Genomic DNA, 12,337 nt, shown 5'->3' on the forward strand with positions numbered 1-12,337 from the left:
CATGACGAGAGCAAGATCGAGCAGGTAGGCACGATCCTGTCCGGGATTGGTGTGCGGATAGCATTGTGGCAGCACTGGCAGCACTGGACTCTGACCATGTATGTACCATTCCTCTGCATCTCCGGAAAATCCGACCGCAGAACGAACTTCAACAGAGTGATAGTCGGCAGCCACCCCTGGTAGCAGTTTTGGTTGGATGCTTGATCGCGGGAACGAACACGCTACAGCTGGAAATCCAGAACCGCAACATTTCGCTCCCGAGAGCCCCCCTCACCTTCCACAAGAACCAGCAGAGACAGGACATTGCCATGCTCCAGCCTGGCAAGGTCGACAAGGGGTTCGCCCGTCAAGCCATGCCCCTTCCAAACCTCGTCGTAGCTGGCATAGCCACTCGCCTTCGAAGCCTTCAGGATATGCATTTCGGACGCCGCGGTGTTCGGGAGGATAACAAAGAGATCACCTGATTTGCTCACCGCCAGCCGCCCACGACTGTTGCCACTCACAGGTCGTATTGGTCTCTGGGTCCACTTCCCTAGACAAGCCATCAACAGCTTTTAGCAACCATTGGCCTCATGTGCCGTCTGCGGTCAGCACTTACCAGCAGGAGACCTATAGTAGTGTTTCCATGTCGGATGATCGCCACCGTCTGTGGTATCTCTGTTCAGGACGTGGACGCCACCTTCGTTGTCGATCGCTTGGGCCTCTTGATTTGTGAGCCCAGAGTGCTTTGGAATCTCAAACGCAACGATGCCCTCTGCATCGTTGGTAATGGTTCCCCCATTCTTGAGATCCGCAACAACCTGGTGCGCGCCGTTCTTCCAAGTGTAGCCCTTGTCATCGCTGTACGCATAGCAAATGTTGTGGTTGTTCTCGGCACCATTAGGACCTGCCTGCTGCTTGTGCTTCATATCCAGGGGGTCATCCCAGCCCTCATAGGGGACAAACCCGCGGTATACCCAGGTGACATGGAACCTGCCATTCCTGTACTCCATGCCATGGACGTAGGGGTTGCTCTGGATACCTGTCAGGTGGGCGCCGGCATAGGTGAACTGGCCTGTACTGCCGCGGTAAAGGTACAGGTGGTCGTTGCCGAGCCCAGCCTTACCGTCGCGGAAGGAGCAAAACATGTCTTCGCCCATGGACCCGAACCGTGGGTAGGTCACATATCCGAAGTGAGGATGAGTCGACGGAAGCCCTGGGAGGTAATCTAGGGTCGGACTGAAAAGCGAGGAACTCCATTCGAATTTATCAGGATTGCTGGCAAGCCCGCGCACAGAATACCGGTATCTCAGTCTCGAAGACTGTCAGCATCTTCGATCCCTGGCGGCGATGCCGGATAGATGGCGGCTACTCACACATCACAGTGGTGGTCGTACGAAAGATGTATCGTGCCGTCTCCGGGGCAGATGCCCATCTGGACCGTGTTGTGGCCATCGTCTGCAGTCTGCGGGTAGTCGCGAAACACCAGCACCTCCCATTGTTCAGAGGATAACCGCCTTCGAGCGAGATGGATGTAGAGAGGGTCTGAGGGCGCGTCCGATTGGAGGAAACTGTAGAAAGTGGCATACTGCCAACCTTTGAACGAGACAATAGCGTCCTGCTGGAAGGCGTAGCCGTTAATCCTGCATCTACGGTGGCTCGGATCCCGCCCCAAGACCATGACAGCGGGGTTGGATAGCATCATGGCGTTCCAGCCGAAATTGATAGGGGGCCGCTACCCGGTTTCCTGGGCCAAGAGTCACAAACATCTTAAACAAGGGGGTTTTCCATCTTTTGGGCTCCAGCCAACCACACCGTCTGTCAGCCTACTTTTTGAGTGAATGTGCACCACGGCAGCCTGAGCTCACCCCAGATGTTGGTATTCGTCAGGCGGTTCTCTGATTCGTTGGTATTCGTCAGGCGGTTCTCTGATTCGTGGATAAATCTCCAACAGGATCATCAAAGAAGGTGATCCGGGGGTGACCCACTTCGTCGTCCCCGGCGGAGTGGCGAAACTGGGGTAAGAAACTGGGGTAACTGGGGTCAAAATGCTGGTTAGCTGGGGAAAATGGAAGATGCTGTTGGGGATGATGCAAAAAGGACCAGTATTGGGCAACCACCTGATGGTATTGAAGTGTATTGTATCGCGTGCAACCATAATGTAAAGTTGTGCCTGGTCACTCCAACGTTTGGCTGAGTAATGTAAAAAAAATGAAGTGCCAGGGGAAAGAAGGCCGTTGGAGAAGCGCGAGAAGGAAACGTGGACGCAGTCCGGTACCGAACCATTGAGGCTCCACTCCTCGCTGGCGAAATGGGTTCTGCTCTCAAACTGTCTCGAGAAGGCGTCTCGAGCTTATCTGTTGAGCTTTCTTAAGCTCACTTTTTGTTGAATAACAGCTCGTTTCTCAATGTTAGTATAGCAAACGTCCCTAAATCGTACATACTACATACCTCAAATACCTTGTTCTTCTGGCATTGAGGATCTGGCCAACCTTCGTTTGGCAAGCATTCACCGCTGAGTCAACTTAAGATAGCACAGATACTCCATTGAGTCCATTCGTTGGAGAGCTGGTGGAATCTTGGGGCAAGAGCAAAGGGAACCCTCACCACGGTGGATCCTTCCCCGCCTTGATCCCCTCACTAACCCTTGAATCCTTGACTTGCTCGCCCTCAAACTCCGTTGTTGCACCGAACCATCCCTCCCAACGATAGGTACAGGTTCATCCACATCCGAGATAGCACACAGGCTAATTGATACGCAGCGTGCAGAATATGCATCCTACGGCATCACCTTAGGTCTCAAACGACGCTATCTGCATGCTTGGGTCTCAGCTCCAAGAAAACAGATACAACACCGAGCTGCTTGATCAGAGTTTTCCCAGGATAACGTGAAGCTCCTCGCTCGGGGCATTGCAGTTTTTGGGTTGGCAGATCCAGACCAGCCCAGCTCATTGGACAGCCTCTCGCGCCAAATCGCCTTGGCAGCCGGACAGGAGCCGTTGTCATCGTTGGTGGAAAAAAGCGACGGGAATGTATGGGAATACCTGCTTAGCGCAACTACGCTCGCTTGCAAACGAAAATACCAACCTCCTGGTTCCTCTCCGCTCGCTTCCCTTGTCTCCTATACCGCCAATTGGCCTTTTCGCTTGAAACCAACTACGCTTACTCCACGCCATCAGATTGTGGGCTATGGAGCATGTGGAATGGGGAACGGCCCGGGATCCATCCCAGTCCCAAGTTCCCAATCAGACACGAGGATGCAGAAGGGGGTACCGGATGGAGTCGCAGACCCGTTCACCCGCGTCGATGTAGTGTACAGTAGATTGCCCGTCGCACTGACGAGGCCGCATGGCGAGTACAAAAAGGCCCGAGATGCTCCCGTCGAATCCCACCCCCGACTTCCGTCACCTGGGAACTGTGTTTTCTCTGAGTGTCCAGCTTGAGACCTCAGATTCCCTCTGAACAACACTCACGGGAGGTCCAAAACACCGTGGCAGATCGAGATGTCGTTCGGGACGAGGATATTGCGAAAAATCGTGCGGAACGAGGCCATGGCCTCGGATCCGCCCGAGATCTATGGCTGGCGTGTGTACTTGCTCGCTTGCTCGGTAAGTCTCATCTCCTCATGAACCACGATGTATATCCCATTGTTCGGAATGCTAATTTTCACGGCGACCGATAGGCATGCTTCGGAGCCATGTCGTTCGGCTGGGACTCTTCGGTCATCGGAGGCGTCATTGTCCTGGACCCCTTTATCCAAGACTTCGGCCTCGGTGCCAAAGACTCAGTTGAGTCCGCCAATCTGTCCGCCAACATCGTCTCCACGCTCCAAGCCGGTTGCTTCCTCGGTGCTTTGCTCGCTTCTCCCTTAACCGATCGCTTCGGCCGCAAGTGGTGTCTCATCGGAATCTCGCTGGTTATCATTGTGGGTATTATCATGCAGGCAGCTGCCAACGGCAACCTTGGGCCCATGTACGCCGGTCGCTTCATCTCGGGTGTCGGTGTCGGCGCCGCCAGTACCATCAACCCCATCTACGTCTCCGAGAACTCGCCACGCGCCATCCGCGGTCTGCTCACCGGTCTATACCAGCTCTTTATTGTGACGGGTGGCATGATTGCCTTCTGGATCAACTATTCAGTTAGCATCCACATGACCGGCAAGATCCAGTACATCTTTCCGCTTGCCATTCAAGCTCTCCCAGCCGCGCTGCTGTGCGGCTGCATGCTACTGTGCCACGAATCGCCGCGGTGGCTTGCTCGCCAGGACCGATGGGAGGACACGAAGCGGGTGCTGGCGCGGATCCGTCACCTGGAACCGACCCACCCCTACGTTGAGGAGGAGTTCAAGGAGATTGTCGACCAGCTGGAGCACGAACGGCAGCTCATTGGCGACGCGACATTCTGGAACCTGCAGCGCGAGATGTGGACCATCAAGGGGAACCGCAACCGCGTGCTCATCAGCATCATCCTGATGATCTGCCAGCAAATGACGGGTACCAACGCCATCAACACGTACGCTCCCACCATCTTCAAGAACCTTGGTCTCAAGGGCACCTCGGTCAGCTTGTTCAGCACGGGCATCTACGGCATCGTCAAGGTGACGAGCTGCATCTGTTTCCTGCTCTTCATGGCCGACTCGCTGGGCCGTCGCCGCAGTCTGCTCTGGACTTCTATCGCTCAAGGTCTTGCCATGTTCTATATTGGTCTCTACGTGCGCATCTCGCCGCCCGTCGAGGGTGACACGGTGCCGCCCGCCGGTTACTTTGCCCTCGTGTGCATCTTCCTCTTTGCTGCGTGAGTAACCCTTGTTCAAAGTTTCCCACTCGGCGACAATACAATGCTGACTGCCCATGATCTAGCTTCTTCCAATTCGGCTGGGGCCCTGCCTGCTGGATCTACGCAAGCGAGATTCCTGCCGCCCGCCTCCGCTCTCTCAACGTGTCCTACGCCGCCGCCACGCAGTGGCTTTTCAACTTTGTCGTTGCCCGCGCCGTGCCGACCATGCTCGTGACCGTGGGCGATCACGGATATGGGTGAGTAACCCCTACACTTAACAAGCCAACAAAACAGAACACAACAAACTAACCTCCCTAATCTTCGACAGAACCTACCTCATATTTGGCAGCTTCTGCTTCTCCATGTTCGTGTTCGTCTGGTTCTTCGTGCCCGAGACAAAGGGCATCTCGCTGGAGGCCATGGACAAGCTGTTTGGCGTTACCGACGCCAGCGCAAAGTCGCTGGTCACTGATGAAGAGACCAAGGAAGCGCCCAAGGTGCGCGAGGCCGAGGTTGCATAGACGCTCTGCTCTCGAGGGTTTAGTTGGTAAATTATATCTTTGCGCAAATCTGGCGAACTAGATATCTAAATGGCATGCATCCCATATGGAGAGCTCTTGGGCATTGTTCAAGTTCATTACGATGGTTCATGGCAGGCAGCTACACAGTAGTAGCGTGATGTGTCCAGTTCAACACTCTCCTGCTTGATGGCCTAGAGCCCAGCAAGCAGTAGGCATACCTCGAAGGAGAGAGGTGAAATTCCAATCTGAGGGCGGAAACGGTGGACCGTCAGCCATATACATCAGTCTGCACAACTACGGCTGCTAAGTGGGTGATTATCAGGCATCAAGCCTTATTATGTGATTCTCATCATCGCTATCATTGCTAACTGCATGTTGCGAAACAAAAACGGCAGAGGGTATATGAGACGTGTGGCGGTGTACGACCTGGTTTGATGAAAAGCCCCCCCAAGCAAGCCAGGCCGTTCTTCCTAACGATTGTGCGTTTAGCACGAGTTCAAGGGGCAGGCGATCATTGTGCCTTTGACAGAGCCGTCTACACCGGCAAGCGTGAGGATGGCACCGACGACGCCACCGAGACCCTCGCCAGCAATGAAACCTGCGACGAAGAGGCGACAGTTTAGTCCACGTCCCGGAAGGTCGGGCGATTCCAAGAGAAAACTCACCAGCAGCAACGGCATAACCGTAAATGTCCCAGGTCCTCATGCTGTACTTCCTCCAGACTGCGGCAATGATGGCGCCAAGAAGGGCAGCATTGGCGAAGACTGGTGCAGGAATGACCCAGGACAGGGCGATGGCGCCCCAGTTGGGTAGCCATTCACGGTACTTTTCGCGCGGCCCAACCAGGTAAAAGTGCCTCACAACAACCTGGATGATGGAGACGACGCCCATGACAATAGCAAAAATGCCGCTGGTTAGTGGGATCTTGACGTTCGGATCAGTCACGGCCTGCGCGACAGCTGCCCATGCCGACACGGAGGGAACCTGGAACTGGCAGTGATCCGCATCCGCATTGGGGTCCCAGATGCAGGGATAAGCTGAGGTGAATAGGACAAAAAGCCCGGGCCCGAGCCACACGGAGATAAAGCTGCCGATGGACTGGGCAATCCACTGCTTGATGGGCGAAGTGCCTATGAGGAAGCCCGTTCTAAAGTCGCTCACCAGCGCATTGGACATATCGGCACCGCCCGAGGCAAGTGCACCAGCTGCCAAGTTGAGTTTCTGGGCGTGTTGGATCGTGTAACCATGATTCGCTGTGGCAGCGCCAAAGACAAGCTGCGACGCTTTGGCGGCGGCCGTGAGTGGCGTGGTGTCGGTAACAGCACCAATCTGGATGGCAAGAAACGAGAAGAGAAAGGCGAGAAGGATGCCCAGAATTGTCAGGCCCGGATGCATCTCCCACTGGAAGTGGAAGACGATCATGCCGAGAACCAGCGTGACCAGCAGACCGACAAGCCACATCCAGTTCCTGACCTGCTGCTCGGGTGGGAAGGGGTCTTCGACATGATCCTCTGACTTGACCATAGGGGCGCCGTGCTTGGCAAAGAAGGCGCTCGACTTGCCCTTAGCTGTGAGAGTGTCGTTAATGGACTCGCACGATGAATGCCAGAGCGACTTGACGCCGCTCCAAATGACTTTGTACTGCACAAATAGCTCGGCCATTGAGCAGCAAACCATGACCATGACACCCGGCCAGAGGAGCCAGTACCGAGGGGACGGTGGCCCCTTGCCGAGGTTGCTCAGGGAAGTGAATGAGTATAGCGAATCCCACTGAGGGTCTTCCGGCGCGAGCTGTTTCCCAATGCACTCGCCGTAGTGTACCAGGGTGGGGCCAATAATACCCCAAGCGATGACGGAGCCGGCAAACATGGAGATGGCGGGATTCAGACCGATGAGGATGCCCGAACCAATAAAGGCCGGTGTCCACTCGAAATACCAACCCCACGACTCGATATTCAGCGCCCAGCTGGTGTATCCACTCCAAATATGGATCCAGGTGAAGACGTGCCAGTCGTAGAGAATGCCAATAGCATAGTAGGATGCGACTCGGTGGCACATTGCGCCGACGAAGCAGATCATGAGGCATTTGAGCTTCTTGATGGCGTTGATGCTGCCAGTGGCACCAGCATGCATGGAGCGGATGGTCAAAGCAACGGCAGTCGCCGTGGGAAACATGAGCTTAAGCTCCCGGGCAACCTGGATGATGAAGAACTTGCGGAGCGGCGTGGCATAAAAGATGCCAATAAAGGAGCAGACCAGAGTGATGGTGAAGATGGCACCGATATCGGTCGAGGGCGTGTGTCCCTCGCCCATCACACCAAGGCGATACATGGCGGGAATCGCAGCGACGAAGATGCCGCCGGTGCCGCCAGCACCCGTAGCCGCGGCCTGGACAATCGAGTTCTCTTGGGGACCGAAGACGCCGCCAATGATGGGCATCTTCCCGGCTTTGTCGAGGAATTTCAAAATGCCATAGCCGAAGATGGCGCCGAACATGTTGGCGCTAAAGGTGAAGCCTGTCTTTAAACCTGCCATGGGCATTAGCACTGCTGCCGACAAGAGTGCCCGACAGCCCAGGACTTACCCAGGTACAAGTTGGAGGCGCAAACCAGGGCGCCGAGAATGCAGCCGACTACCACAGCCCTGATGGTTAACGGGTTCTCCTCGTGGGGAATACCGGGGTCCATCAGCAAGGGCCGGTAGAGGTCTTCCTCAATCTCCTCCTCCTCGGTCGCGGCCTTCTCGACCTCGACATTGTGATGCTTGAGGTCTGCGGTGTGCTCGATGGGCGGGTTGCTTTCGGCGAACGGATGGACCGTCCCCGCGGCCGCAGTGGCCTGTATCACCGTCTTCTCGTCCATAGCACGCTGTCTCTCTCTGTGCGAGAGAAGGTCTCTGGGATGGGGTTGAGATTCAGACCACCAAAGGCGGACTCCGGGCCTGGGTGTCGGTGGCGGAGGGGATGGTACAGACGGGAGAACCTCGAGAACAGCGGAATTGCGTTCCGCGCGTGGTATTTAAACTCGTGCGCCTGGTTCAAGGTCGAGTACAGGGAACCGAAGGAAAGAGCTCCCGAGGCAACGGAGCTCCTGCCCGTTCTGCTTGGCACGTTTCGCACCACCACCATTGTCGAACCCAAAAAGCAGTGGAGCACCGTTTCTTCCGCCGCCGATATGTGCCCGTCTTACCCCGTATCCTGCCATGTGCTCTGGCTGGCCCCATGATAAGGGGAAGGAATATCAAGCACGATGCAACCGTCAAATCACGCAAGCCAATTGGCGGTTCAACGCGCTTCGACAAGGGGGGCTCTCGATCAGACCGATCCAAACAGACAACCGACCCAAACCTTCAATTCAATTGATTTGACGGAGCGAGGGGGCACGGCCGTATCAGGCAGGTCGATAGCCATCGCCCACTATGTGGTCCCGGTGGTGTAAAGAGTAGGAGACCAGGGCCCGCCGATTTCTGGTGTTCGACCGTCTGCCGATCTGGCAAGTGCGTAATGCAGGTGGGGTGCTTTTAGCCTGCAGTCTCTGGGGCAAAAAAACGGCCTTCCTTGATTGTGCTAGGTACTCACGGTTAAGGTACAGGGATGATCATCTTGCGCGCTGCAAGCGGTACTGTCTCACCCAAATCTACCGACCATTTGGATGGCATTGCTCTGTATTGTGCATGATGCTTAATTGAATGTAATGATCATTGGTGAAGCCAAGTCTTTGTCGAACTTGACACCACCTCTGTATCATAAAGCAACTTGGCGGTGGCAAGTAGCACTGTGCTAAAGATAACTACCGGTACTAGTAAATACGCAGTTTTACGGTACCATGAGTACCTTATGTATTACTGTACATTACATACGGGATGCATCTAGAACGTACTCCGTGTATGGTAAGCACTGAACTCACGACTAGTACGCCTCGACATTGATAGGCAAGAGGCAAGATAGATCTCACAGCTAAGGCGTCTGGACAATAAGGAAGGTTTGCGCCTTTGACCCTGCAGGACAGACCAGACCATGCCGAGAGAAGCAGGAAGCTTGGCTAGCGGGATCGGCCCCACTGCTGGTGAAACGTGGCCATGGGGAATCCGCCTTCCAGACGGCCCACTGAACATGATGGGCATACAACATCCATACGCGACCCAATTGTGATCCTGGGCATATCCCGTCCCTTTCGCAAAGTCTTCTAGGGCTTTTTATCCGGGTAGACCCTTTTTCGTATTTGGGTAGACCTTTCCCACCCACATGTCTGCAACCAATGGGCGCGCTCCTTTGCCCACCCATTTTTGCAGGGCAGAAGAGCAAGCCACAGGCCAGGCGCATTGGAGGTACATACATAACTGCCAGGTGTCCACGCCGTCTTTGACTCTCTAACTCTCTAGCTCTCTAAGTCTCTGGCTCTTTGGCTCTCTTTCTCTTTGGCTCTATAGCTCTCTGGCTCTCTAGCCCTCTGGAGCTCTGAAAAGCTCAAATCTGCAGTCAAAATCAAGTGCGTGCGATTTCAGCAAAGCTGACATAAGCAGCCCCTTTTCGCCTAGCTCCCGAACCGCCCGCCCTCTCTTACCTTTGCCAACCATACTCGTACAGCTGATTTGACTGCAGGTACTGTAGCCACGGAGCTAGTGCGTTATAGCCGCATGGTGATAACTTGAATGACAATTGTAGGTAGTCATCGACGCTGGGCTTACGCTGGGCTGTTAGATATGTCCGCCTGAAAATGTTAGGCAGAGAGGCTGTGGCTTGCTCTTCTGCCCTGCCAAAATGGGTGGGGAGAAGAGCATGCCATTGGTTGCAGACATGTGGGCGGGAAAGGTCTACCCAAATACGAAAAAAGGTCTACCCGAATAAAAAAAGTGTTCCTGGGTGGGCGACAAGGCGAGCTTGAGACCCGTATAACGGCAATACCTTATATGAAGCCTGAAGGCCCGCATCGAGGGCTGAAGGTAGGGAAGGGTAGAGTTGTACCGTACAGCTTTGTCCTGGGGGGAGAGTATCATTCCATGCACAATATATCGGGCACTTTGCCATATGAATTGCCCTTCTTGTCTCTCATGAAAGGAGACGGGAGCTATGTACACAGGTTCTCGTCTACATATTGACCGTGAAACCCACCGTCGGCTATCCTCCGCCGAGTCCACTCTCCGCCTCCCACAGACCCGGTTTCCATGTGAAATTGCCGGCGGTCTCGCTTCCTAACCTTTCCCAGGTCCATCGGATCCAATATTGCCTCCCCTTCGCAACTGGAGGATCAGGGTACAGCTCCAAAAAGGGTAGCATCCCCGCGTCCTGGGCCCAACCTCCTTCCCTGGTAGGCTAGAGTACAGTAGTATGTACACTGCGGTACGAAGGCACTTAGACATCTGATGATCCCACATTCCCACAATGAGTTACGGGGTTAAAAGTGCCTCAAGAAAGACTGCTAACATCTTCACTGCATACCTATGTATATATGTAGCTGTGTTTGAACCAACCGGTGGTTATGGCTTTCAGAGGCCGCGCCGTGAGGCTAATTCATTTTCTGCCCGAGTCTCTACGAAGACGCATTCCCGGCTCTTCTCTTTCTGCAAGGCAGATTGCGTTGAGCAATTATGAAAATCAGAGTCATCAGAACACAGTGCTATCAAAAATCGACTACCGGTTATTTCTGTATGCCCGTGTCCAAACTTGCTTAACTTCCCGTAGGAATCTGCCGGGTGGCCAAATGTCATTATCTCGATAGTGTTGGCGCGCACCTGAGAGAACCTATGATTTTTATTGCTAACCACTTGCCAAATCCAGGCTTCGGCTCCAGCGCTTGCCACCAACTGTTGGCCAACAGCGCATGTGTGTGCGTGTGTGCCCTGTGTGGAAATGTACCCGACAGTGCGTGCTGTACATAACATCCATGCCGCCGCGCGCCCTTGCGTAAACTAGCAGAGCGAACATCGAACAATCCCGCATCAACTCGGCATCGGAGAGGAATCCATAATCCATAGCAGGAGGCCGCACTGAGCGATTCCGCTCTACTGTGTAAGGTATTTGAGTTTTTGTTGAAAAAACGACCAGCCGGCACCGGCCCCGTCCTCGCTGTGCTTGTGCAACTGCTCCGGAATTCTCCGCAAATGACCCCATAGCACTGCATGTACCGTCCGAGAAAGCTTGTCTCCTGCCGTTCCGGGAATAATGTCGCAAGACTCATACATTTTGAAGGAACACCGAGTTTTTCGAAGGAACCAAGGTACATACATTAGCTTGCTCCGCCAATGATCCCATCACCGTGGATCATGATTATACGGGCCAGTTCCACTCTCGAGCTCCGAATCTGATCAATCGAGCCGCAAGTTATCCACGTCAATGTAATCGTCCGACGGCATACCTGACGTGTTCTTCTTCTCCCTATTCTAAGTTCTAAGATCTTGTACTTCACCGCTGAGAACCTGCAGGCTACCTAGATTAACCAAACATAAAGCTGAGAAGATGGATGAGACCGACCTATCCATTCTAATCACTCACCTTTTGGACCTTTTCAAAGGGAATTCGGAGTCTTGGCCGTACTGCATCTGCTATCTCAGCCGTATATGATGCCTCGTCGTAGTATTTCAAAACTTTCCTTGCCGTTCTGCGGTTTGGCTGAAGGCTCATCTTAGGTAATCACTAACTCAATGTACAGTACATAAGCTTTGCAAGATACTGCATATACCATCATCCGCAGGGTTCTTAACCACCGTCAGTTCTTAACCGGCCCCACATTTTTGCCAGCTGTGCCAAGACTTGACAGATGCAAGGCCAATTCCCATTGGCCGTGGTTAAGAACTGACGGTGGTTAAGAACCCTACGTATGATGGTACTCACTGGAAACACATTTACGCTAAACCTATTACTGCTAGCGAGAACTTGATCCCGCCGATTCCCCGACATTCCCGCGCGACTGCTCAAAAAATTAGTTGGGTACCATTGTAAGTAGGGTTCTGGAACACCGTCAGACATGGAACAGGCCCCACTTACGCCACACTATTAGCCACATCCACCATAGGGGTCAGCTTCCACAGCAACGGCCCATACAACAATAACTACCACAACAACT

The 12,337-nt window shown here is 54.0% G+C and overlaps 4 protein-coding genes across 4 annotated transcripts; 1 reads left to right on the forward strand and 3 right to left on the reverse strand.

Annotated features, from left to right (window-relative positions):
* Window positions 1–221: 221 nt before the first annotated feature.
* Window positions 222–1,684, reverse strand: N656DRAFT_787079 (uncharacterized protein; the record flags this gene model as incomplete). The annotated part of the gene is made up of 3 exons (XM_064816571.1): window positions 222–532; window positions 599–1,293; window positions 1,356–1,684. The coding sequence occupies 3 exons, from the start codon at window positions 1,682–1,684 to the stop codon at window positions 222–224; spliced, it is 1,335 nt and encodes a 444-aa protein (XP_064674394.1).
* A 1,550-nt stretch (window positions 1,685–3,234) lies between these two features.
* On the forward strand, window positions 3,235–5,435 carry N656DRAFT_276833 (MFS sugar transporter-like protein). Its single transcript, XM_064809093.1, has 4 exons — window positions 3,235–3,587; window positions 3,662–4,773; window positions 4,839–5,012; window positions 5,084–5,435. The coding sequence occupies exons 1-4, from the start codon at window positions 3,483–3,485 to the stop codon at window positions 5,274–5,276; spliced, it is 1,584 nt and encodes a 527-aa protein (XP_064674395.1). The 5' UTR covers window positions 3,235–3,482; the 3' UTR covers window positions 5,277–5,435.
* Window positions 5,436–5,518: 83 nt separating this feature from the next.
* Window positions 5,519–8,330, reverse strand: N656DRAFT_276706 (OPT superfamily oligopeptide transporter). The gene is made up of 3 exons (XM_064809092.1): window positions 7,861–8,330; window positions 5,942–7,804; window positions 5,519–5,874 (listed from the first exon to the last, which is right to left on the reverse strand). The coding sequence occupies exons 1-3, from the start codon at window positions 8,135–8,137 to the stop codon at window positions 5,762–5,764; spliced, it is 2,253 nt and encodes a 750-aa protein (XP_064674396.1). The 5' UTR covers window positions 8,138–8,330; the 3' UTR covers window positions 5,519–5,761.
* A 2,594-nt stretch (window positions 8,331–10,924) lies between these two features.
* N656DRAFT_277143 (uncharacterized protein) lies at window positions 10,925–11,734 on the reverse strand. The gene has a single exon (XM_064809094.1). It carries the CDS (start codon window positions 11,495–11,497, stop codon window positions 10,982–10,984), a length of 516 nt encoding a protein of 171 aa, XP_064674397.1. The 5' UTR covers window positions 11,498–11,734; the 3' UTR covers window positions 10,925–10,981.
* Between the last annotated feature and the right edge of the window lie 603 nt (window positions 11,735–12,337).

This window comes from Canariomyces notabilis (genome assembly GCF_033297395.1).
Source record: "Canariomyces notabilis strain CBS 508.74 unplaced genomic scaffold N656scaffold_2, whole genome shotgun sequence".
In the NCBI taxonomy this organism is placed as follows: Eukaryota; Fungi; Ascomycota; class Sordariomycetes; order Sordariales; family Chaetomiaceae; genus Canariomyces; species Canariomyces notabilis.